At 40.2% G+C, this 25227-nt stretch overlaps 1 protein-coding gene across 1 annotated transcript in view; it reads left to right on the top strand.

Annotated features, from left to right (window-relative positions):
* The first annotated feature begins 6670 nt into the window (after nucleotides 1–6670).
* Nucleotides 6671–25227, top strand: part of SIAH3 (siah E3 ubiquitin protein ligase family member 3) — a 135664-nt gene continuing 117107 nt past the window's right edge. The window contains exon 1 of the mRNA XM_082245332.1: nucleotides 6671–7071. Coding sequence (XP_082101458.1) covers nucleotides 6937–7071 — 135 coding nt within the window. The 5' untranslated portion in view covers nucleotides 6671–6936. The remainder of the gene's footprint in view (nucleotides 7072–25227) is intronic.

Genomic DNA, 25227 nt, shown 5'->3' with positions numbered 1-25227 from the left:
TAGTGCCTGTGCTATATAAAAAAAAAAAAAAAAGAAGCAGATTCTATCTGTTTTTTACAGTGCCTCCCGGTGCTCATGTGACTCCCGGCTCTCTCCTCTCTCTGTCTGAAATCTCAAGCAGGCGGGGCCAAGAAATTCCTCTGAGGTCAGCCGGGGAGGCGGGGAGGAAAGGAGTAGAGAGATAGGAGTCACGTGAGCACGGATAGGTGCTGTGAAAACAGGTAAAAATTGGCTTTTTTTTAATAAAGCACAGGTACTAGGATACAGGTTGCTATCTAACAGAGGGGATGGTATAAAGATGAGATTGTTTTTCAGTGGGGAGGGGAGCAGAACGGAGTGAGAGCTGACAGGCATGGAGGGAATGGGGGAGGAGGACAGAGGAAGACAGAGAGCTTCAGATAGCAGCGGATGACAGAGGCACGTACACTGACCACCATGTCAGGGCTCAGCAGCCATGATATACTATGGTCAGTTACCTTTGGGGAGGGCCAAGCCAGGCAGGATCAGCCAGGTTTTTTAGGCGATACAGGGGGCCAATTTACACAGCACAAGCACTGTGTTGTGTAACATGCTTTATCCTCCTCCCACCCAGCCATTGCACCCTATATGGCCAGGTGGGAGCTTCCTCCTTCTAAGCGGACTTTCAGGAACGTCCTTCAGAAGGAGGGATATCGCGCAGCTGCGTGCACACGCAGCTTCGCGATCTCGATGTGCCTGTATCCCTTGGACACAGCGCAACATTATTCGGCAGGTGGGCCCTGTGATTGGCACTCTGATCACATGACGGCTGCATCCAATTACAGCCATCATGTGATGTCAATAGAGCTGTTTTCACGGAGATCAGCTCTCCTTCTCCTGACATAGTGAGGAGGAGGAGAGCGGATCAGTGCTGGCAAGCGGCGATCAGTGAGTATAGAGCTGTTTTACTGCTCTTTACTCACTGATCACCCTGCTAGTGTCTACACACAGTGTCCCCAACACACCAATACAGTGTCCTCAAACCCAGTAAAAACACCTGTCACACATCTGTCCCAGTACAATAATCTGTTACAGTGAACATCTGTCCATGATCATTTGTCCCATCTGTCCATGATCATTTGCCACATCTGTCCATGATCATTTGCCACCTCTGTCCATGATCATTTACCACATCTGTCTGTGATCATCTGGAGCACATCATCTGCCACATCTGCCAGTGATCATCTGGCGCATCTGTCCGTGATTATTTATATTTACCACATCTGTCCATGATCATTTGTCACATCTGTCCATGATCATTTACTACATCTGTCCATGATCATCTGGCGCAATCTAGAGTACATTATCTGCCACATCTGCCAGTGATCATCTGCCGCATCTGTCCGTGATCATCTGCTGCATTTGTCCGTGATCATTTGCAACATCTGTCTGTGATCATCTGGTGCACATCATCTGCCACATCTGTCTATGAACATCTGGCCCTCATCATCTACCACATTTGTCCGAGATCTTCTGGCTCACATCATCTGCCACATCTGCCAGTGATCATCTGGCGCATCTGTCTGTGATCATCTGGTGCATCTGTCCATGATCATCTGCCACATCTGTCCGTGATCATCTGGTGCACATCGTCTGCCATATCTGCCAGTGATCATCTGGTGCATTTGTCCATGATAATCTGCCACATCCGTCCATGATAATATGCCACATCTGTCTGTGATCTGCCACATCTGTGCCAGTGAACATCTGCCACATCCCAGTGATCAACCTCTGTCACAGGGCCTTCAAAAATGTGATTGGCAATGAAATGTGTACTTTATGCCCCTAGAACGCCTGAAGGTGCTACTTGGTTGTTGGGCCTGTGTATGTGGCCAGGCTGTGGCAAAGTCTCACACATGTGGTATTGCCATACTCAGGAAGAGTAGAAGAATGTATTTTGAGGTGTAATTTTTGCTACGTACATGCTATGTGTTAGAAATATCTTATAAAATGACACATTTGTTTAAAAATAAATATGTTTTCATTTTCTTTCCACATTTTCCAAAAACTTGTTGAAAAAAATGACATGTTCAAAAGACTCAATATGCCTCGTAGAATATACATTGGGGTGTTTGCTGTCCAAAATGGGGTCATTTTGTGGGTATTTCCATTGTCCTGGAGCTCCAGGACCTTCAAAAATGTGATAGGTACTCAGGAAATGAAATGTGTAATTTATGTCTTTAGAACGCCTGACGGTGCTACTTGGATGTTGGGCCTCTGTATGTGTATATGGCCAGGCTGTGGAAAAGTTTCACACATGTGGTATCGCCATACGCAGGAGGAGTAGCAAAATGTATTTTGGGGTGTAATTGTAACTTAAGTTTATCTATGCCATGTGTAAGAAATAACTTGCTAATATGACAATTTTGTGAAAAAAAAAAAAATCTTCATTACTCAAATTATTGTGGACAAAAAATTGCAACTTAAAAAAACTCACTATGCCTCTTACTAAATACCTTAGACTGTCCTCTTCATAAAAAAAGGGGTAATTTATGGGGTATTTGTATTGCCCTGACATTTTAGGGCCTCAAGAAATGAGATAGGTAGTCAATACCTCAGGATTTATAAATTTTCAATGATACGTAGCCTAGCTTGTAGGCTCTATGACTTTCACACAAACCTTTTATCATACATTATCAGGGTGTTTTTTACCAAAGACATGTAGCAGAATACATTCTGGCCTAAATTTATGATAAAATGTGATTTTATTGGAATTCTTTTGAAACAGAAAGAAGAAAATATTGTTGGTTTTTTTTTCAAAATTTTCGCTCTTTTTCCCCTTATTTCGCAAAAAAAAAAAAACAGCGGTGAATAAATACCACCAAAAAAAAAGCTCTGTTTGTGTGAACAAAATTCTAAAAATTTAATTTTGGTACAGTGTAGCATGTCATTCAAAGTGCGAGAGCACTGAAAGCTGAAAATTGATCAGGGAAGGAAGGAATAACTTTACGACCGCCCGCAGTTATACTGCGGCAGGCAGCTGCTCCTGCGCAAACCGCCGTAGGTATATGTCAGTCGCGCACAGGCAGCTAGGGGGCGGGCGGGCCGTCGGTGGGGCGCTCCCACCCCTGCTCGTCAGTGGGAAGCCGATGCATGGGGCAGGTGGCTCTGATTGCCGCCTGACACCCGCGATCGTGCCCCGCTGAGAGAGAAGAAGTGTTGTAAACACAGCTGACCATTCTTCTCCCTGGAATGATTATAGAGCCCCTGTGATCCTTCTATATAGGATCAAAGGTCTCTATGATCATTTCACAAGCCATGCCCCCCCACAGTTAGAATCACTCCCCTAGGCTAACCCCTTGATCACCCACAATGTTAACCCCTTCCCTGCCAGTGTCTTTATTACAGTAACAGTGCATATTTTTAGCACTGATTACTGTAGTAATGTCACTGGTCCCCCCAAAAGTGTCAGTCAGGGGTTCAATCTGTCCACTGCAATGTCGCAGTCCCGCAAAAAATTGCAGATCACCGCCATTACTAGTAAAAAAAAAAAACAATGAAAATGACATAAATCTTTCCCCTAGTTAGTAGACGCGATAACTTTTGCGCAAACCAATCAAAATACGCTTATTGTAATTTTGTTTACCAAAAATATGTAGCAGAAAACAAACTGGCCTAAAATGTTGAAACATTTTGATTTAAATTTTTTTTTTTTTTTGAGGTATGTTATATAGCAGAATGTTAAAAATATTGTTTGTTTTTTTTCAGAATTGTCGCTCTTTTTGTGTTTATAGCGCAAAAAATAAAAATCGTACAGGTGATCAAATACCACCAAATAAAGCTCTATTTGTGGGGAAAAAAAGGACATCAATTTTTTTTTAGGTACAGCGTCGCACGACTGCGCAATTGTCCATTAAAGTAATTCAATGCCGAATGACAAAATATGGCCTGGTCATTAAGGGGGCAAATCTTTCCGGACCAGTATTCCAGCACCTGTTTCAAAGTGGTTAAATTCCTGGGGTTCAGCTGTAAAGTGATGGTAAAGGTTGTTTTTAATTTATACCTACAGATAAACCAATAATAAGGCTTACCTGTAGGCACAGTAAATATCTCCTAAACATGCACCGTTTAGGAGATATTTACTCGTACAACGTAGGTGACGTCTCCAGCGCATGCACACTGCTGTCCATAGAGAGAGCCGCACCGCTGCCATGACTCCTGCATGCATGCACGTGAGTGACGTCATCATGGCTCTGCCAGTCATATGGCCACAGACTGCTAACCCAGAAGGAAGACTGGATGAAGATGGAAGCCCTGTCAGCGGTGACAGCGTGCCGCTGGAGGGCTTCATTTTATGGTAAGTCTTTCATAATGTGCTAGTATGCAATGCATTTTAGGACATTATGACATTAATTTGCAGGGAGTTTTTTTTTATTATTATTTTAATAGAAGAAGGCTGTAAATAATTTAAATAAAATATGGAAATAAATATGTGATTTTATGTATTGACCATAGATACAATTTAACCAGTTGCCACCCGCCCACCGTCAAATGACGGCGGAGTGGTGCGGCTCTTGTTCTGTGACGACGTCATATGACATCGTCCCAGAACAGCCACTCTTGCACACCCGCTGGGGTGTGCAGTGCAGCAATCGTGGCTGCGCTATGTTCCTAGGACCCAGTGTGACACTGATCTTGGTAAAGACCCAATGATGTGGCTCTTTACCCATTTGATCGGCTGTGTCCAGTCACAGCTGGTCACATGTAAATGCGGAAGTGCAGTTTATCGGCGCTCCTCGACTGAGACTGTCAGAGTGTGTGTCGAGGAGAGCCGATCAGCATCTCCTCCTCGAAGGGGAGTCCAGGACACTGATCATCAAAAAGAAAAAAAAATAAGCAGACTTTACTTCCCCTTTAGTCTCCTCCTTTACTGTATTTTCCTTAATCTTAAAGGGGAGTTCCACCTAAAAGTGAAACTTCTGCTCATTTGCTTCCTCCGCCCCCTCCATGTGCTACATTTGGCACCTTTCAGGGGGGAGGGGGGAATGGGTACCTGTTTTTTACAGGTACTCTCCCCCACATCCGGGAGATGGCACCACGGCGCTGTCCTTCAGAAGTTTGGCCCCTCCTCCTTCCCCTGCCGCTGAGACAATCCGAATGCGCAGCACGCTTTGTGCATGCGCATTAGGAACCCCCCTTTGAAGCCACAATGCTTCACTGCCGGGTTCCCTCACCGGCAATGGCGGCGGCTGGACTCCAGGACAAGTAAGTGTCCTAATATTAAAAGTCAGCAGCTACAGTATGTGTAGTTGCTGACTTTTAATTTTTGGAGGGGGAGAGGGGATGCTGGAACACCGCTTTAATTTTCTCCTTTACTTTTTCTTCTTCTGAATTTCCCCCTGTATTAATCCCTCATCTGAATTTACTCTTTTTATGTTTCCTCTGAATTTTCTTCTTTAGTTTTCCTCCATCTGAATGTCCTTCTTTATTCTTCCTACATCTGAATTTCCTTCTTTACTGTATTTTCTATTAATCTGAATTTCCTCCTTTACTTTTTCTTCATCTGATTTTTCCCCCGGTATTTATCCCTCATCCGAATTTCCTCTTTTTATGTTTCCTCTGAATTTCCTTCTTTAGTTTTCCTTCATCTAAATATCCTTCTTTATTCTTCATACCTCTAAATTTTCTCCTTTACTGTATTTTTCCTTCATCTGAATTTCTTTTAGTTTTCCCCCATCTGAATGAACTTTTTTATTCTTCCCACATCTGAATTTCCTCCTTTACTGTATTTTTCCTTATCTGAATTTCCTTCTTTAGTTTTCCCCCATCTGAATATCCTTCTGTATTCTTCATACCTCTGAATTTCCTCCTTTATTGTATTTTTCCTTCATCTGAATTTCCTTCTTTAGTTTTCCTCCATGTGAATATCCTTCCTTATTCTTTATACTTCTGAATTTCCTCCTTTACTGTATTTTTCCTTCATCTGAATTTCCTTCTTTAGTTTTCCTCCATCTGAATATCCTTCCTTATTCTTCATACTTCTGAATTTCCTCCTTTACTGTGTTTTTCCTTCATCTGAATTTCCTTCTTTAGTTTTCCTCCATCTGAATATCCTTCCTTATTCTTCATACTTCTGAATTTCCTCCTTTACTGTATTTTTTCTTTATCTGAATTTCCTTCTTTAGTTTTCCTCCATCTGAATGTCCTTCTGTATTCTTCCAACTTCTGAATTTCCTCCTTTTCTGTATTTTTCCTTTATCTGAATTTCCTTCTTTAGTTTTCCCCCATCTTAATATCCCTCTGTATTCTTCATACCTCTGAATTTCCTCCTTTACTGTATTTTTCCTTCATCTGAATTTCCTTCTTTAGTTTTCCTCCATCTGAATATCCTTCCTTATTCTTCATACTTCTGAATTTCCTCCTTTACTGTGTTTTTCCTTCATCTGAATTTCCTTCTTTAGTTTTCCTCCATCTGAATATCCTTCCTTATTCTTCATACCTCTGAATTTCCTCCTTTACTGTATTTTTCCTTCAACTGAATTTCCTTCTTGAAGCTAAAGAGCGATCTCAGAATGAAGTGCATCAATTAATAAACGAAGACATTAAGCAATCATTTTTCAGGCTTGACTATAGCGCTGGGTAGGCTAGTGTGTAATGGGAAGATGAATGCTCAGCGCTGATGTATGGTAATGTGCAATAGTACATTCCCTAGCACTACCTCTATTCATCAGGGAGCTTCGGTAAGGGGAGTCATTTGTTATTGGCTGGCTCTGGTCCTCAAGGATAACATTCCTGCCCTTTGATTGGTCAGCCGACTGCTGCAAGATTCTAAGCATCTTATTTTGATGATAAATATGAAGGCATGCTAGGCTGTGCAGGAGTGTAGTGTGCAGGCACAGCTCCTCTCCTCCACTCCAGGACTGACAGGCTGTGTCTCCCAAGCCCTGAACAAGACAGGGGAAGAGGCAGAAAGTTGTGATGCTTTTCTTCACTCAGTGCTTTGGGGCTGTGTTAGATCTCATCCACCTAAGGTTTCAGCATTACCAAGCCAAGCGGGTCTTCTCCTCTGCTGGACAATTGGTGTGTGTGGTGAACCCAACACAAAACTCAAAGGTGAGTTGTCACATTGAGATCAGAGAGCAGACAGCTCTTCCTAGAGCTTCCAGTGCAGACTGACAAACAGCAGATTCTCCATTCTCCTGGCTTGCACTGAGCTCTACTATTGATTCATTGCTTCTCCTGGTGTCTTATGTAACGGGTGATTTTACAGCATTCCTAATAGGATTCATCGTTTGCATGCAAAACACATCTGTAGGGCAAATGTGTTATCTTAATGTGGGAAGCAATTAGATGAAGTTTTCTTGGTGCGATGGCGTACACAGGATGTGTTTGTCTAGTTGCTGGAGATGCATGTTATGTGCTGCTTGTGCTGGAGGCTGCGATGCACCTTGTAGATGCAGGATGGATGGGAAGGTCAGCCCGGCATAGTCCACCAAAGAAACCTATGGTAGGGGCTCCAGCCTGAACACAACTTTGACCAATGGACAGGCTGAGATGTCACTAGAAAGGTACATGTGCAAGTGCGACTGATTGTACCGATCTCTGTAGCCTGCTATACAAAGGCTAAGAACCAGAGGGTACAAAGTGGGCATGGTGATTATACCAGGCAGATGCTAAGAGAAGAACCCAGGATGAAAGATGGTGGGGAAACTAGTTACTAAGGACAACAACTGTATTTCCCACAGTTATATTTATCTACCACTTTATACATGTTACCAAGTAACTAATACTAATAATAATACTTTATCAACATCATCATCATCACCTGCTAAGGACGACTGTACTTTATAGTAATCTACTACTTTATACATGGTACCAAGTAACTAATACTAATAATAATACATTATCAACATCATCATCATCAGCTGCTAACTACGACTGTACTTTATAGTAATCTACTACTTTATACATGGTACCAAGTAACTAATACTAATATTTTATCAACATCATCATCATCACCTGCTAAGGACGACTGTACTTTATAGTAATCTACTACTTTATACATGGTACCAAGTAACTAATACTAATATTAATATTTTATCATAATCATCATCACCTGCTAAGGACAACTGTATGTTATAACTATCTACCACTTTATACATGGGACAAAGTAACTAATAATAATATTTGATCATAATCATCATTACCTGCTAAGGACAACTGTATTTTATAGTTATCTACCCCTTTATACATGGTACCAAGCGTCTAATATTAATATTTTATCATCATCATCATCATCATCATCATCATCATCATCATCATCATCATCACCACCACCTGATAAGGACAGCAACTGTATTTTATAGTTCTCTACCACTTTAAACATGGTACCAAGTAACCAATATTAATAATTTATCATCATCATCACCTGATAAGGACAGCAACTGTATTTTATAGGTCTCTACCACTTTAAACATGGTACCAAGCGTCTAATATTAATATTTTTATCATCATCATCATCACCTGATAAGGACAGCAACTGTATTTTATAGTTATCTACCACTTTATACATGGTACCAAGTAACTAATACTAATATTATTATTTTATAATCATTATCACCACCTGCTAGGGACAACAACTGTATCTCCACAGTTTTAGTTTTCTACTACTTTATACACTACATTGTACCAAGTAACTAATAATAATAATATTTTATAATTACCATCATTATCATTACCTGCTAAGGACAACTTTTTTTTTTTTTTTTTTTTTAGCTGTTGATATGTAACTAACAATATTTTATAATCGTCATCATCACCAGCTGCTTAGGGCAACAGCTGTATTTTCTTTAGTTGCATTTATCTACCACTTTTGTACATGTTACTGTGTAATAATATTTTATCATAATAGTAATACTCATTATCACCTGCTATGTACAACAACTGTATTTTTTACAGTTTTGTTTACCTACCAGGCTATACATGCTACTATGTAACTAATAATAATCATCATCATCACCTGGTATGGATCAATGAGTGTTCTTCAGTTCTATGTAACTTATCATCATCACCTGCTAAGGACAGCAACAGTATATATATATATTTTTTTTTTTTTTCATTTTAAACATGTTATTCTGTAACTATAGTAATCATGCTCACTTGCTAAGGATAACACCATCTTCTGAAATTTTATTTGCCTTCCACTTTAAACATGTCGCTATATGCTAAAGGCAAATATACTGTGCACTGCAAGTTCAGTTGCTCCAGAGCTTAGTAAATGGGGTAAAGCTTCCCTTTGCAAAGGATACTCAATCACATGCAAGGAAGATAATAAACATAATTTTTGTTTGTACACAATTGGATAATAGAAACCAGCAGAGCTTCCCTTCATTTCAGAGCTTCCCCTAAGATCTAGAGCAAATCCATTTAAAGTGTACAGTATATTTGCCTTTAGTAAATCAACCTGTATGTAAGTAATGCTAATAATAAGTGGTACTATGAAGATGGGTGATGAATAGACAGGACAGCTCCTGTGTGTATGGGGAAGGCAGGGCTGGCAGGAGCTGTCCAGACAGGAGGGTGCTGAAAGATGATCGCTCCCTACTCGCTGTACTCGCTGTGTGCCGCTGGAGAGATTCCTCCACACTGATCAGAGGGAAAACAGCTGTTTACATGGTAGCTGTGTGTAGACTGTGCTGTGATTTATTATTGGTGTATAGCTGTTGTCAGGAATAGACTGAGCTCAAGATTTATCGCCTTTTAGCTGCAGTTAGGATGTTGTTAGGCAAGTGCTGAAACATTATCTGAGATACTCTGTAGATTAGGTAAGTTTTCAAGTTTGTGATTTAGCTGCTAGTAGTAAACTACATCCAGATGGTTGGGCAATCTATATGGGAGGTGGTGTTAACAATTATGATTAATAACCCTAATGCAGATAATGACTATGCACTCTGGCTTACACTGACACAGGCAATCACTATAATCGACTGTGAAGTGCAATTTATGTCACAATAATTAATTATGTTGTTAGTATTGGGATTTAACAGAGATCTGCACATTGCTTTATGGTAATAATGGGAAAGCTCTTTCAGTCATTTTTTAACCACTTTACTACCGGAGGATTTTGCTGTCTTATGTCCAGGCCACTTTTTGCAATTCGGCACTGTGCGACTTTAACTGACAATTGCGCGGTCATGCAACGCCGTACCCAAGCGAAATTTATGTCCTTTTTTTCACACAAACAGAGCTTTCTTTTGGTGGTATTTGATCACCTGCGCGATTTTTACTTTTTGCGCTATAAACAAAAAAAGAGCGAAAATTTTGAAAAAATAACAATATTTTTCACATTTTTTTATATAAATCCCCCCCCCCCCAAAAAAAAATGTAAAAAATCTAAATTTTTTATCATTTTTGGCCAATTTGTTTTCTGCTACATATTTTTGGTAAAAAAAATCACAATAAGCGTATTTTGTTTGGTTTGCACAAAAGTTATTGCGTTTACTAACTAAGGTAAAGATTTCTGTAATTTTTGGTGTTTTATTTTTTAAAGGAGTAATGGCGGCGATCTGCGATTTTTTAGCGGGACTGCGACATTGCGGCGGACAGATCGGACCCTTGACTGACATTTTTGACACTTTTGGGGGTACCAGTGACATTACTACAGTAATCAGTGCTATAAATATGCACTGTTACTGTAAAAATGACACTGGCAGGGAAGGGGTTAATTTTATTGGAGAGGGAGGGGTTAATGTACGCCTGGTGCTTACTGAAATGTGTGGGGGGAGGTGACTGAGTGACACAGGGACAGATCGCAGGTTCAGCTATGCTGAACCCTGCAATCTGACCCTGCCTGTCACTTAGGAGATCCGCCCGCTTTGTTTACACAAGCAGGCGGATCTCCACACTCGATTCCCCGCCGATCGGGGAAGAGCGGCGGTGATCACCGCCGCTCCTCCCCTGGCCCGACTCCCGCTGTGACTGAAAACAGCGGGAGCGGGCCTCCGGCGGTGCGCGCGCGCCGCCCACAAGGGCGTTATCGAGCCACATTGCTGCAGTAGCAGCAATGTGAGCGGGGCTAAAGTGGTAAAAACTCTGTGTATAGCTGTGAGTATAAACCACATGTGGTTCTGCTTTGTACAAAATATGCATTTTATTTATAAAAAATAATGACTGCTCCCTATGTGTACGCATAGGTGTGCGCAGCCTATTGCTTAAGGGTGTGCACCTGAAAGCTCAGACACACATGCCTTTCTCTGCAGCCTCAGCTGCACTGGACAGTAAATTAATGGGAGGTGCCCTGTTCATTCACAAACTGAAGCATTGTAAACAGTTTACTATGTTTCGGTTATAAATAAAAACATGTAGTGTGTTTACTGTATTCATTTAGAAATGGAGGGGGGCAGATAAATGGCATATTTACTAGCCTCTTCCCCCACTGTCCATTCTGAAACATCCCCCACAGCATCTGGGGGGGGGGGGGAGAGAAGAGGAGGGAAGCCAGCATCACTGCTGGGGGAAAAGGTGCAACACGGGGGAAGCCTGGGCAGTAGGGGGAATCTGCATGTAGTGGTTAGGGTGTGCCGAGGCTTAGCCGATACCCCTCTGTGCATGCCTATGTGTGTATGGTATATAAAACAGTTAGAGATCCAGTTAGGTTTAGCTCTCCATCTCAGCAGCATAGCAGCAGTTTTCCAAGTTCTGACATTTCTAGTAATACCAAAGATTAGAGATGTAAATAAAGAGACACAGGTTGCTAGTCTTTATTCATGGCATGCAATAATACCCATATATTTCTTTTATTGGAGGCTTTGGAGTAGCGAATTTATGGAGAAGGTGCTTGCCAACATTTCATCTAATTTCTAACTAGATACAGACTATTATATGGAACACTACATAATCACCTCTTATGATAAGCATACACTGTAAATACTAGTTTTAGGGAATTAAATTATATAATTAAGAATAAGTCAGAAGTTTGCATTGATTATTCTTTTTTCTTTTATAGGCATAGCAATTTCCTTTGTTCTTAAAATAGCTTCCTTTAAACTTGTCAATAATGCATGTTGTTCTACCACTGTTAGCATACTTAACATACACAGTAAAGCACCAGAGCTTATTTAACAGTTGTCTTCAAGGCTCCAGCTGTTGCTAGTTTGATCTCTGCTGTACACCTCTTTGGATCTTTGTTCACATTCTTTACTTTGCTTTTAACAAAAAAATGACAATGCCAATAAGCCTGATTTATTAAAATGTAAAGTACATAAAAAAAGAAGTGATTCTGGGTCACATTTACTAAAACGTGAAGTGCAGAGATCCAGATTTACTAAAGTCCTCCCTGCTCCTCCCTATACCTCTTGCCCTCTAGCTCCCTTGTCTCCTCCTCCCATTCCCACCTCCAGGACTTCTACAGAACCTCCCCATCCTCTGAAACTCCTTATCAAAATCCATGTCCAGCTATTTCGTACTTTTTCTATCTTCTAACGAAAGTGCCTGTGATGATCAGTATCCGCGGATTGTCTGCAGTACTGTCTCCGTGGAAGCCTATTGAGGAGAAACGCCGCGTCAGAAGTAGGAGGAGCCGCTCCGCCACTCTACACACCGCCAGTATTGTACTGCAGACAATCCGCGGATACTGATCGTCACAGGCACTTTCGTTAGAAGATTGTTGTAAGTGTATTTCATCTTTTACAATAAATTTTACTTGGGGATAATGCACTATTTGTGGCCTCCCTTGCTTTTCTCTCATATGTGGAATTGCTGTGGATGGTAAACCGAGTGCAAGTGCCAGGAGAAACTTTCCCATCATTTCAGTACAGGAAGAAAGAAATGTTTTGAAATGCTCTTCATTTACATCTGGTAAGGAGCTGCCTGAACACTTGGTGAAGGGAATATTGATTCACCATGAGTTTTTGAGGTGCTATCAGAAGTTTCTTGAAAACGACCATTTATATGCCCTTTCTATCTTTTAATCTGGTAAGAAGCACATTCAAAAGGTGGTGGGAAACTGTCACACCTTGTCGAAATCACTTCATCACCAGCTTATTTTCGTCACATTTCTACATCACCATTTTCTTTGAAAAGAGATTGAGTTTGTTCAGCACTCATTTTGGACATTTATTGTGTTGTTAAGTTGTTGTTCAGCACGTGTATGAACACTCACCACTTTTCGTTTAAAATTGTATTCACTTGGTGGATAATTATTTATTGATTTTTTTGTTTATATGTATATATGTTTATATGATTTATATTAATAATAATAAGCGTAAAACTAGCTAAAATTAAACGTTGCTCTCTTTAAGCATCCATCCTATGTAGGGAAATCTGAAGGAAAAAAAAAAGAGATTCTCCTTCACATGATTGGATATTTGAAGTGAGCACAGCCTCACATCGGTTCTTTTCCTATCTTAGTAAATCAGGCTTTGGAATCACTTCACTGCACTTCACTATACTTCACACTGATGTGTCATCAGGATACAGCCCTCTTCAAAATAGGCAGCATGCTTTATAGAAATGGACACTTCAGGTGTGCTTGATAAATTTCCATTCTACCGTTAGTAATTATCAGCCATGGCTAGAGTGAGTGTTTTTTTTCCCATGGAGAAAACAATTATTCTAGTGTTGGTTGCCAAGCAGTAAAGGCAGTGTGCTGATTGAAATCACGAACTAAGGTCATGTTTTGCTACGGGATTAACAAAAGTCTGTATTTAAATCCAAATACTCCAGAACTCACTAAAATAAAGGACCTATGGATGAAAATGGACCATACTATAGGAAACACTGATATATCCTTATGTTTCTCCTTCCTGGTTCCAAGCCATAGTTAAATTCTGCCTTAAATAGGGAAATAAAGGGCTTCTTTTATCTTGTTTTAGCTGAATGAAAGGTAGTTGATATTTATATGAGCCCATTCAGTCTCCAATATACAGTTGATTATCAAAGTTTAAAACAGAAACTCCGGGCAAACATTTTTGCTCCTAAAATGTTTACCACTTTAAAGCGTAACTCCACTTTGGTTGAGAAAAAAACATTCCCCTCTGGGTGATCTATGTACATTACAAGGATTTTAACAAACTTTGTTGGAGATTCCTACCTTTTGTTATTCAGAAGAAATCATTGTTTGTTCCTCTGTGCCTCTGTGCTAAGTGGGTCAAATAAGAGTGGTTTCATAATTATCTGTCAGCTGTGGCAGCTGCAGGGCTCTAATGAGGAAAGCTGCTGGGCCTGCATCCCTTTAGACATGTTCCTATTGGGAGTATCTCACCAAAAATGAAATTTTTGTTGCAGGGGATGCCAGAGATCTGAATTGTATTAGGCAGACTTTTCGGAAAATTGGTGAGCCAATCACACAAGCAGGAAATGATGCTTCTAGGGTGTGGTCAGTACACATTCTGTGTACAGAACAGCTCCAGGTAGTCATATTGCATTGCATTTCCAGAAAATTACAACAGCTGCAGATTAAAAAGCAAACTTATTTTTTTAATAACATTAATTTACAATATGATTTGTGTCGCAATTGTATACGCTATATTGTTTTTTCTTTATTTGCTATTTTTTTCCCCACAAAAGTGGAGTTATCATTTAAGGTTTGCTACCCTCTATTTATTTATGCCAGATAGTATAGCTGCATTGTCACTCTTCTCTTCATACCCATTCATACCCATTCATACAGTGCCTTGTGTTCTATGAACCAGATTAAAATAATATAAGTGGTGCGCTACTCAAAATGTGAACATAATCAATTGTCTCCAGTGATAAATAGTAATAAATAAATAAATGTGGAATAAATACAAAATTAAATTACACAACATATATACATATAACAACTGTAAAAATAGTGAAAAAATCATCCACCAATAAATTCATCCACCAAAAAAATTATCAAAAAATGAATACAATGTTATTGTAGTGAGTATAATGGGTAAAAGTCTATAGTCCAAAATTGTGCAATATGTGTATATCCTTCAAACGATGACAGTGAAAAATAGTGCAAACTTGATATATATAAATGGTGAGAACGTACCAAAACCCTTTCACCAAAAAATAGCAAACACCCATGTGTTGAACCATTCACAATATATAGAGTATTCTGTGAATGGACAAGAGGAGAGGAGGGGTGGAAAAATGAAAGTGTGGCTTATGTGTCTGAGAGCCACAACACTTATTGTCTTAGTGCCAGAAGTATAGCAAAACATGTACTTTTGGTGGCACTATCTAAATCTTTTTTTTTGTTTTTGTTTTGTTACACAACAGATTTTAAGAAAAAAAATGGTTTACCTGGAGTTTTGATTTAAAGTTAACAGAACAAGAGGTTTATTCAATGTTAAAGTGATTGCAAAGTCTTTTTTTTTTTTTTTAATTTTATTTATTTATAACAAAGAAACAGAGGAGGTTTATTTGAACAACATTCACAAAGTCTGATCCATTATAATCATTATGCCAGCATATATCATTATTATACATCTATTATTATCATTATTATACATTATACATCTATATTAAGTTCCTCATCGCTTATCTTATCAGGGCCCATAATGTGGGTGCCTAAATGCCTATTTTCCATGTCTAGAACCTCTAGAGTATTCTCATATTGGGATACCGGGGGTACTTATTTTTTTTTTTTTCACAAAAAAAGTGCTTTATTAAGGTAATAAAGAATGAACAATAAAACATAAAAGTTCAGTAAAGACTGTAAGGGGTACTTCTTAGTAAGAAAAGTGGAGTGGGAGAGGAGAGAGAGGGAAAAAAAAAAAAAAGGGGGGTCAGGGGGAAGTAAGGGGGTTAGTGAGGAAACCCCCAACTGTGCAGAATATTTTCCCACTGGACTTATGTATAAATCCTAGATCCTATATACTGTGTCTTTGTGTCTGTGTTCGTCTCGTGCCCTTCTTTCAAACCATCTCATCTTTTCATCTTGTGTCACACCACCTCGTATTTAAGTGTAGCACTACCCCCTAGAGGACTACTAAGAATTGTACTTTCTGGATTCCCCTGGGTTACCCGTAGCAACAGTCTGTGGAAACATCATTTTAGATGCTTAGCTCAGACAATGAACAGTCCAGGGGCTTTTGTTTTTGTGTTTTATTTAGAACTGGGATAGGAGAAGGGATGAGTGGGATACTCCAACTATGAATTATGCAGAAATCTTAGGACAACTAGCTGTAGTGTGCGGCAAGGCCGCTGCTTCACCCCGTCTCTGAAGTGAAGATAAAAAATATGATCCTGTTTTAGTTTCTCTTCAGGGTCCTAACTTGGCACCCCCTTTCTAACTTGCTGTGCTTGCTAGCCCCTGTCCACTGACTCTCCACTGGAGTGGTCCCCTTCCTGGGCAGACCCCTGGCAAGCTTCCCGGTACTCATGGACACTGTTTTTCCCAAGGTTGCTCTGCCTCCAACTCCACTCGTCAGCATTCACTGGATCTCCTGGCTCAGCACCGCACTTCTGGCTCACTAGGCCGACCGCCTGTGACCACCTTCCATACAGACAGGAGGAGAGACAGCCATCACCCTCCTCCTTGGACCTGGCTCCCCGCCCAAAGATACCCTGTCACATGTGCCTGTGGCTTTTATAACATACCCCAGGATGCACCACTGTTTGTGCCAACCCAGTGGGTCAGTTACAAAGCCTGTGTGTAACTGACTGGGTTTCCTCCACCGTCCAACATGCTCCCCTATTGGATACAGTGGGGACACTCCCTCAGCCCAGATGAATCACACATGGACACATGCAACAGGCATAACAATTGATCAGGCTCCCCTGATAAACAGATGAAGCAGACTATGATTTGCCTGCTGCTCCCCTGTTAAGCAGGCAGAGCAAACTATTCTCCTTCCTAGCACCTATCTAGGAGGGTGCTACATCAGCATCTTTCAACCACCCTAGTACATCAGTGCTACAGCTATCTGTCCAAACCACCTGGATGCCCATCACCAAGGTAAATTTTCATTTAGGCACACTTCCAAGTGGTTAGGTTGGTGGAGTAAAATTCATAAGAATTATCCATATTGTTCAAAGAAAATACAATCTGTATGCTTCTACTATAATAATGATTGTTCATGGTGACATTTGTCAAAGGGGTTCACTAAACAAATGACATAAATCATTCTATTTCAAAACACATTATTAACTTCTTCTGTAAATGTAAAATGCATTTTTATTTCCTAAAAAAACAAAAACAGCGGTTTGGTACTGCAGTGTTTATCAATTCCATTTATCAAGAAGTTCCATAACAGTGGCTGAGCTTGTAAGATAAATGGAGAACGGCCTTTTCCTGGAATGGTACATCTATCTCTGCTTGTACATCCACAAAAATAATTCTTATGCATAAACTCCTGCTCACTCTGACACATTCAGATCTTTTGATTTAGTAAACCTATTTAAGCATTATAGGCAAAAGTATAACGTTTTAGGATAAAACACTTTATCAAGTTACAACTCTAATGAGGAATACTACTTACCAGTTTTACCATTAATAATTAAGCACAGTTTGATGTTCTTTGTAGAGGAGAAATGGGAAATAAAATGTCTTTACTGAATGTTTTCTGTATGTTAGGGACTACTCTAAACTCCAGACTCTTAGGTACTTCTATATATATTTGTCTATATGCTACTGCTCATTATTTGAGTGTTGCATGTCACTATCCAGAATACAAGCACATTTAGAGACACTGGACCTGATTCAGCAAGCTGCATTGGCCCTCACATTTACCCAATGAATTGGCAAACCTTGGGTGATACACAGAGATGAAACAAATCGTTCTACATTTGTTGTATCTGTTTGTCTGAAGCCCTCTCTTCTCTCCAGCCCCTAAAACACACAGATCCAAGGCTATTTTTCAGCTCCAGTGTGCAAGGAGTGGGGATTTGACATCACATAGAGAGGAGAGCTAAGTGTAATCTGAGACCTGAGTGGAGGGAAAGGACATACCCCTGTCTACACATCTGAAGCTGTCAATCACCTTCTGTGTGCTGGGGGTGGGGTACTGTGTTCTGAGTTTCTGTGTTGTCAGGATAACATGTCAGAAGCAACTAAAGCAGATAGCAGAAGGAAGAGAGGGGAGACAGAAATAATACTTCGCCCTTTGGAATAAGACTTGTACCCATTATAGAGGGATATGCTCTGTTTATTTTTAATTTTTAGAGGTTTACAATGAATTTAAATTTTATTTCCAGATATGAAAATGTTTATATAGTTATATTGGTCCAGGATAATCCCTGGAAGCCAGAGATCACTGTAGTAGACACTGCTACTACAGTGATCTCTACTAGTCTCCAGATTCCACGATGAGTGGCTGCCCTGCTATATTGTGAACACATGAGGTCACTGTATTAGCTTTGCCTACTGCAGTCATTTTCAGCTTCTCTGGGAATCCCACAGCTATGATGGTATATGCATATTTACATTGGTCCAAGCTGAACTAATGTAACTATGTAAAAATATAGATTAGTGATCGACCGATATAGTTTTTTTAATGCCGATACCGATATTTTGGTCATCGGATATCGGTATAGGCCGATATCGGCCGATATTTTCGGACATGTAAAAAAATTTTTTTTTTCTGAAGGTACTCCTTGTGGAGGGATCTGGGGGTCTAAAAGACCCCAAACCCCTCCTCGGCACTGAAAAGCATTCAAAACGCCAAGTTTGGCTTTTTTAATTCGGCGCAGAGTACCTGGAAGTGATGTCATGACATCACTTTCGGCTTTTTTTACATGGAGACCGGCGCATGCGCACTTGCAGCAGGGATTCTGGCTTTCACGGGGACACATCTTCACGCTACACGGGTCTTCTCTTCAGCGGTGGCGGTGGAGGTAGGATACCCGGGTCTCCCGGTGGCACTGGAGACCCGGGTGACACTGGAGACCCGGGTGAGCCGTGGAAGGTGGCGGGAGGGGGGGGGGGACGTCCCCTCTCACTCCTTGTAATGACAGCCGAGCGGCTTCTCAGCCGCATCGGTTGTCATTACAAGTCAGCCGACCGTTGGCTATGGACACCGGTACCGGGGTGATGCCTCTAGCTGCCGGCATTACCCCAGGACTTTCCCTAATTATCGGCAATATTGGTAACCTCAGGGGCCGATTCCGATATATCGGGGAAAGTGCATATAGGCCCCCGATATATCTGTGTTGCCGATAATCGGTTGATCTCTAATATAGATACCTGGAATCTATCTAAAGAGATTCTTTATTGTACTAAAATACTTTCAGAAAGGATATACTTGCCAAAATGAGGCTAAATACTTACCTCTCCTCCTGTTTTTGCTGCTTAAGGCTGCTTTTTGCAGAGAACTGGTTCCCTGAAGTCAGCCGAGAAACGTACACTTTCTGGGGAGATCTTTTTGATCTCCATGGTCCTCTGCAGCTCTCAATGGTTCTGCCCCCTGACTTCACATCACTGTAGAATACAGTAATGAAGTGAGGTCAAAGAAAGGAAGTTGTGAGAAATGCAGCGGACCATGGAGACCAGCAGACCATGGAGACTAGCACCTCTGGAGCAGTAATTAGAGCACTTGATTGTTTTCAGGTAGGTATTAAGCCTCTTCTTTACAGGTATGTAATTTAATGAAAGCATTCTAGCACATGATAGAGTCTCTTTATTGCACTGGGAGTGCCATTATTGCATGTGATAATATTGCTTAATATACCAAAGTAATATAAAGCTACAGTATGTGCCAGCAAACAAATAAAAAGTGAGCCTTGAGATGCATACAAGGAATGCTTCCTAAATGCTCAGTAGTTAAATTAGAACTATGGGCAAGCCCGGCAAGACAATAAAGGATGGCACAGGGGCTTAACTACAGGGGTTGCAGGGGTTGCAATTGCTACCGGGCCCCATGCTCCAGGGGGCCCGGTAGCAAACCAGTGGGTGAACTTCCAGGATCTCAAAGGTCACACTTATGACCGGGCCCTGGCATTGCACCACTGTGGGGAGGCCCCAAGATTGCAGGAAGGGGGCCCACTGCAGAACTTGTGAAAGGATCCTGCTGCGGGACCATAATAAAAGGCCATGCAACGAGAGTAAAGAGCCCCAGGATCAGTGGGAAGAGCCCCGGGCTTGAAGGGAAGGGCCCCGGCGCCAGGGGTCTGGGGGGCCCTTCATGGTTTCTTGCATCGGGGCCCTGAAGGTTCTAGTTACGCCTCTGGGATGGCATATATGTGGCAGCCAGTCAATAACCTTGACACATAGGGGTTGATTTACTAAAGGCAAATAGCTCCAGACCTTAGTAAATGAGGAAGAGCTCTGCTGACTTCCATTATCCAATCATGTGCAAGAAAAAAATGCTGTTTTTTTTTTTTTTTTTTTTTGCATGTGATTGGGTGTTCTTTATAATTTGAAACTTGACCTCATTTACTAAGCTCTGGGGCAACTACACTTGTAGAAGTGCATAGTCTATTTGCCTTTAGTGAATCAACCCCATTTGCTTTTGTTTTTTCTAGAGTTCTGCTTTAAGTTATTTATGCAGGTATTGCTAAAATGTACTGGCCAGCCCTGTATATTATTTTAGTAATCTGTTGATCTGTGAACCCCATGCTGTGACATCAATCACCAGGTTATGTAAGGCCTAGATTTTGGCTGCTAGGCTCAGACACCATCACATGGGGAGGCATTCTTGCAGGCTAAGGGGGAGCAAGATGCTAAGAGTGTGCAGGTAACATGAATATATGGGGATCGGGGAAAAGAGGGGTCCTTTCCAGGGACACTGTCATCTTTTTCTACATGGGCAAGGTGACAGTGCCTTTTTAAGATGAAGCAAGGTCCTGTATTACTGCAAAAAACACACAGGAGGGTGAAACCACCTCATGCATTACCATTGCTAATATTTATTGAATCCACACAGACAATTGAATACTCACATGCAAATAAAAAACATTAGGCAAAACAGAACAGATCTGCTTCAGCCAGGACGCACAGCTGAGGAAAGGGGCGTGGCCCCAGGAACATGTCAGCTGTCCAACCGTTTATTCCCAGGACGAGAGATAGTGAGTCCCGGCTGGAGCCGATCTGTTCTGTTTTGCTTAATGTTGTTTATTCGCATGTGACTATCCATTTGTCTGTGTGGATTAAATAAATATTATCAATGGTAATGGATGAGGTGGTTGCGCCCTCCTGTGTGGTTTTTGCAGTGTGTTCAGAGGATTTCCTGGCCGGAGGAGGGCTGCACCCTTGATTGGCATTTTGGAAGAATATTTTGCCAGAAAATTCCCCCTGGGTTTAGCGCTAGAACCTTTGTTTTAGGGCCAGCATTATCTAGATTAATATTGCACGGTATTCCATTACAGTTAAGCCAGCCATACATGGAACAAAATTTGATCTGTTCCTGCTAATCCAGATGAATTTCGATCCATGTATGGGCCGGCTGGCTTTACTCACGTCGATCTACTGATTGACTTGTGTACAACCAGTCAGTTGGAACTTTTTCTCTTAATTAGTGCCACCGGCCGTGCTGATGTGTGTATTCTGATTTCGGGAGCAATCTCCCTGTTGCCAAAACACAAAGGCTCATTGGTGATGGTAAGAATTCCCCCATCTGCACTGAGTGTGTGGATGGAGGAATCAAGTCATTTTCTTTCATTTATCCAGCATGTTTAACAAAAGAAAATGACTTGCTTTTGGCCAGCTTTAGCCATTAAAGGCATTATCCTCAGCTATGTTTGCTATAGTGATAAAAAGTACTGTTCTGATTAGCATTTAATGCTTACTGATTGGCTTCACTTCGTAGACCTTCTGGTGGAACTGGAGCAATGCTACATTTCCCAGCATGTTGTAATGTGGACATATAATGCCCACCCATGGTATACATATGGTACAGAGCTAGAACTTAATGTTCTTGCTGACAGATAATAGGAGCACCACTTCATATGTGTGCCTAATTATTTATTAAAGGTACTCTGCTTAACTTCAATGTTACATATAATAAGAAAGCTTGATAAACTATTAAAATGCTATAATAAAAATGTCATTTAGCACTAAGCGTGATCAGCAGAAATATGAAACCAAAAGTCCTTTCGGAACTGAAAAATCAAAATGTATCATTTCTTAATACAATATAATATTTTTTCATTGTACATGTTAATGTTTCTCTGTCAGAGGGAAGCACAAGAGAAAGAGAGCTAATGGCATAAAAGAAGTGATTTGAAATGTCAAGGTTGTGTCATAGAATTGTATCATTACTGTATGCTGAGCTTTTTTTTTATCTTGTAAGCCTTTTATATTCTACTATACTGTACCCTTTGTGTAAAACTAATTTTCATTTACATAAATTACAATCATTCTGATGAGACCCATAAGTCACAATACAATGGAACCAGGCAATCTGAATCATATATGATTAACAAATTACTGTAGGCTGAAGCACTTATAAAATAAAAGGAATTATATAGGATCGGCTTAATTGTTTATGTGGCAGGAGCCCTCCCATCGTATTTATTTAAGAATTCCACCCAACTTATTAACTAAGAATGAGTTTAGGTTGCCAGGTAAACATGTTGTTTGTTCTGTCAGTTTACTTTTAATACACAAATTCATTGATTGTTTTCAAAGGGCTAATATAGGTCACTTCCAGAACTATTGACCACAATTTAAGCAGAACTCCAGCCAAATATAAAAAAAAAATGGAAAGCCCATTAGGACAAACATAAAATAACAAAACCAGCTTTGCTACAATATTCAGCTTCAGTTTGGAGTTTTCCCCCACAGTTCCTTTTTCTGCCACTAGATCTCCTAGATATTTGATGTCCAGCATAATTTTACCCATTTCCTCTGAGCTTATGTCATCCTAAACCTACTCCAGCCTGTTACTGGACAGTCAAAATAAAAGCAGCATAGTAATTAGCTCATCACTATTACACTCCATTTCTTTTCCTATCAGCATGCTCCTTGTCAGAACATGAACATGGCTGATTATGATATTGCTTCCTTTCATATTCTAGCTTTGACATATAGGGACTGCGGGACTGACACCAGTTCAAATCCAACTTGTATGGCATTCATTTTTTTTTTTTTTTTGGGTGTAATCTTTACTTTATTTCTAAAGAAAAGTAACATGAAGATAACATTACATGAAAACAATATCAGCATTGCCTGGTCAGGAACCACATATATTCAACAGCCCTGTGTATGCAATCATAAATCTGGTATACAGAGATGACAAATGGAAAAGAAAAGAAGAAGAAAAAAAAGAAAAAAGGGGTCATTCTCAAACTTATTTAAAAACTTGTTTGCTGACATTCCAGGTTCCTCTGCGTCAAGAGCTTGGCTCTGCGGTACCTTCTTGTTGAGTGATATCAACCCAGGCAGAGACAGTGCAACCCCCCCCAATTCAGACCACAGATATGGCGTGGTGGTCCCCACCCATAGCGACTGGCCATTGGATGTGCCCTGAAAGTCACCATGGAGGAACTGCCACGCGACGACGAGAACCAATATATGTCAAGTAACATAAGCGTATAAGACAAATAAACTCACCCTTCCTGTATGGGTAATTCCAAAAAGGGGGGAGATATTGGGTAAAGGAGAAGAGTATGGCATTCATTTAAATAATACATTTAATGATGAATTAATGGCTACATAGACACAATAGTTTTTCTCTTTTCAGTCTGCTTAGAGTTCAGATTTAAAAATGGATTTGAGTTTATTAAATATACGTGACTTGATACTATTTTCTCCAACAAACTGCATTTATATTTTAGATGTCACCAGTGAAGTAAACAAGTATTCCACTTAGCCACTAAGCTTTTAAAATGTCATTTTTAGGTCAAAGGACGGGAAAGCACTCCTCTGAATGTGACAGAATGATTTTGTCTAGACAATTTACTGCATATTTTGTCCAATTTTAGCTTTGTGTTGATAACTTTAGCATTAAATAATGTTAGAATGTAAATATCTATTTTGACATTGCTAAAATGAACTGATGGCTGTACTGCAACTTTGCTTCTAGTTGACTTTGTTTCATTTGGTACTAAGGGTCACTAAGGGCCTCTTTGAAGTTTTTTCACTATATGAAACATAGCCCATTTTAAATACCAGTGCTGCGTTTTCTTTATTCGAGGCATTCTACTGATGAAGTTATATTAATATTTTCCATGGCTAGCAATCATTTTTGGGAATGTAATGAATTAGTGTTGTTTTTCTTTTTTTGTCATACTGTTGGTGGCAGGCAATTTCTGCACATGCAAACTTCAAGTTCCTTACATGTATGAAGACCCTAGATCTGGGCACAGCATCTGATGATTTCCTGAGAGCCATAATCTGTCTTTCACAATAGAAATAATTCTTAAGTAGAAAATAAGAATGATACCTGGAGGTTAGAGCAAAACATAAAATGAAAGACTGCATGACCGAAGATTGATGACCTTGACCCAGACCAGAGATAGTTTAAGCATCACATTTGGGATTCTGAGGGATAGGTCTCAGTTAATTGGTCACCTAGTGTCAAAATGGAGAGGTTAACAGTAGAGAGATACTGTATGGATGTTCTGTTTTACTTAGTACAGTTGCAGTTTATGCTTGCACTTATTTGTCCATCTGTCTAATTGTAATCATTGCTACCCAGGACACAATTATATAGGTTAATGATAAAGAGGCCATCTCTGGCACAATTGTGTCAATGTGGTATATTTTCATTAATGATGCTTTCCTTGTCTTTAGTATCAGAAAACTGGAGCTTGCATTTTCAAGAACAAGGCATAAAGGGCAGCTCCATTTTTCTATTCTGACAGGTTCTTTTTAAGTAAGCGCAGCTTTACATTAGATTGTTTTTTGCTAATGTCAGTACATCATATAAGCTGAAGCTACCCACACTAATACTACTCTACAGGTCCCATAATTGTCATTCCTTTAGGTATAGCTGAAAAGCAATGTCCCTATTGCAACAATAATGTCTTCCCTAAAGAAAGCTATAATCTGGAGGGCTGCAAACTCTAACTTCACTGTGCTGAAGATCTAGTGGAATCTTCAGTATCAAGCACACTTCCTGATATACAACCCCTGGCAAAAAGTATGGAATCACCACTCTTGGAAAATTTCAATTCAATTGTTTACCGGGTAGAAAAAAAAACGAATCCCAGATATGCATCAAAACTATGTTAATTTACCATTCCAATCTTCTGACTTTAAGTAACATCAAAAAAAAATAAAGAAAACTGTAGTCAATTGTAATTGGTTTTGCAGATCAAACAATGGAAATATATGGAATCACTCAATTCTAAGGGAAATATTATGGAATCACCATGTACTTTGCAGTTCTAAAACAAACATCTGCATCAGAATACATC

This window comes from Pelophylax lessonae, assembly GCF_965119305.1.
Source record: "Pelophylax lessonae genome assembly, chromosome: 2".
Lineage (NCBI taxonomy): Eukaryota > Metazoa > Chordata > Amphibia > Anura > Ranidae > Pelophylax > Pelophylax lessonae.
This window is presented reverse-complemented; position numbering and strand designations above follow the sequence as displayed.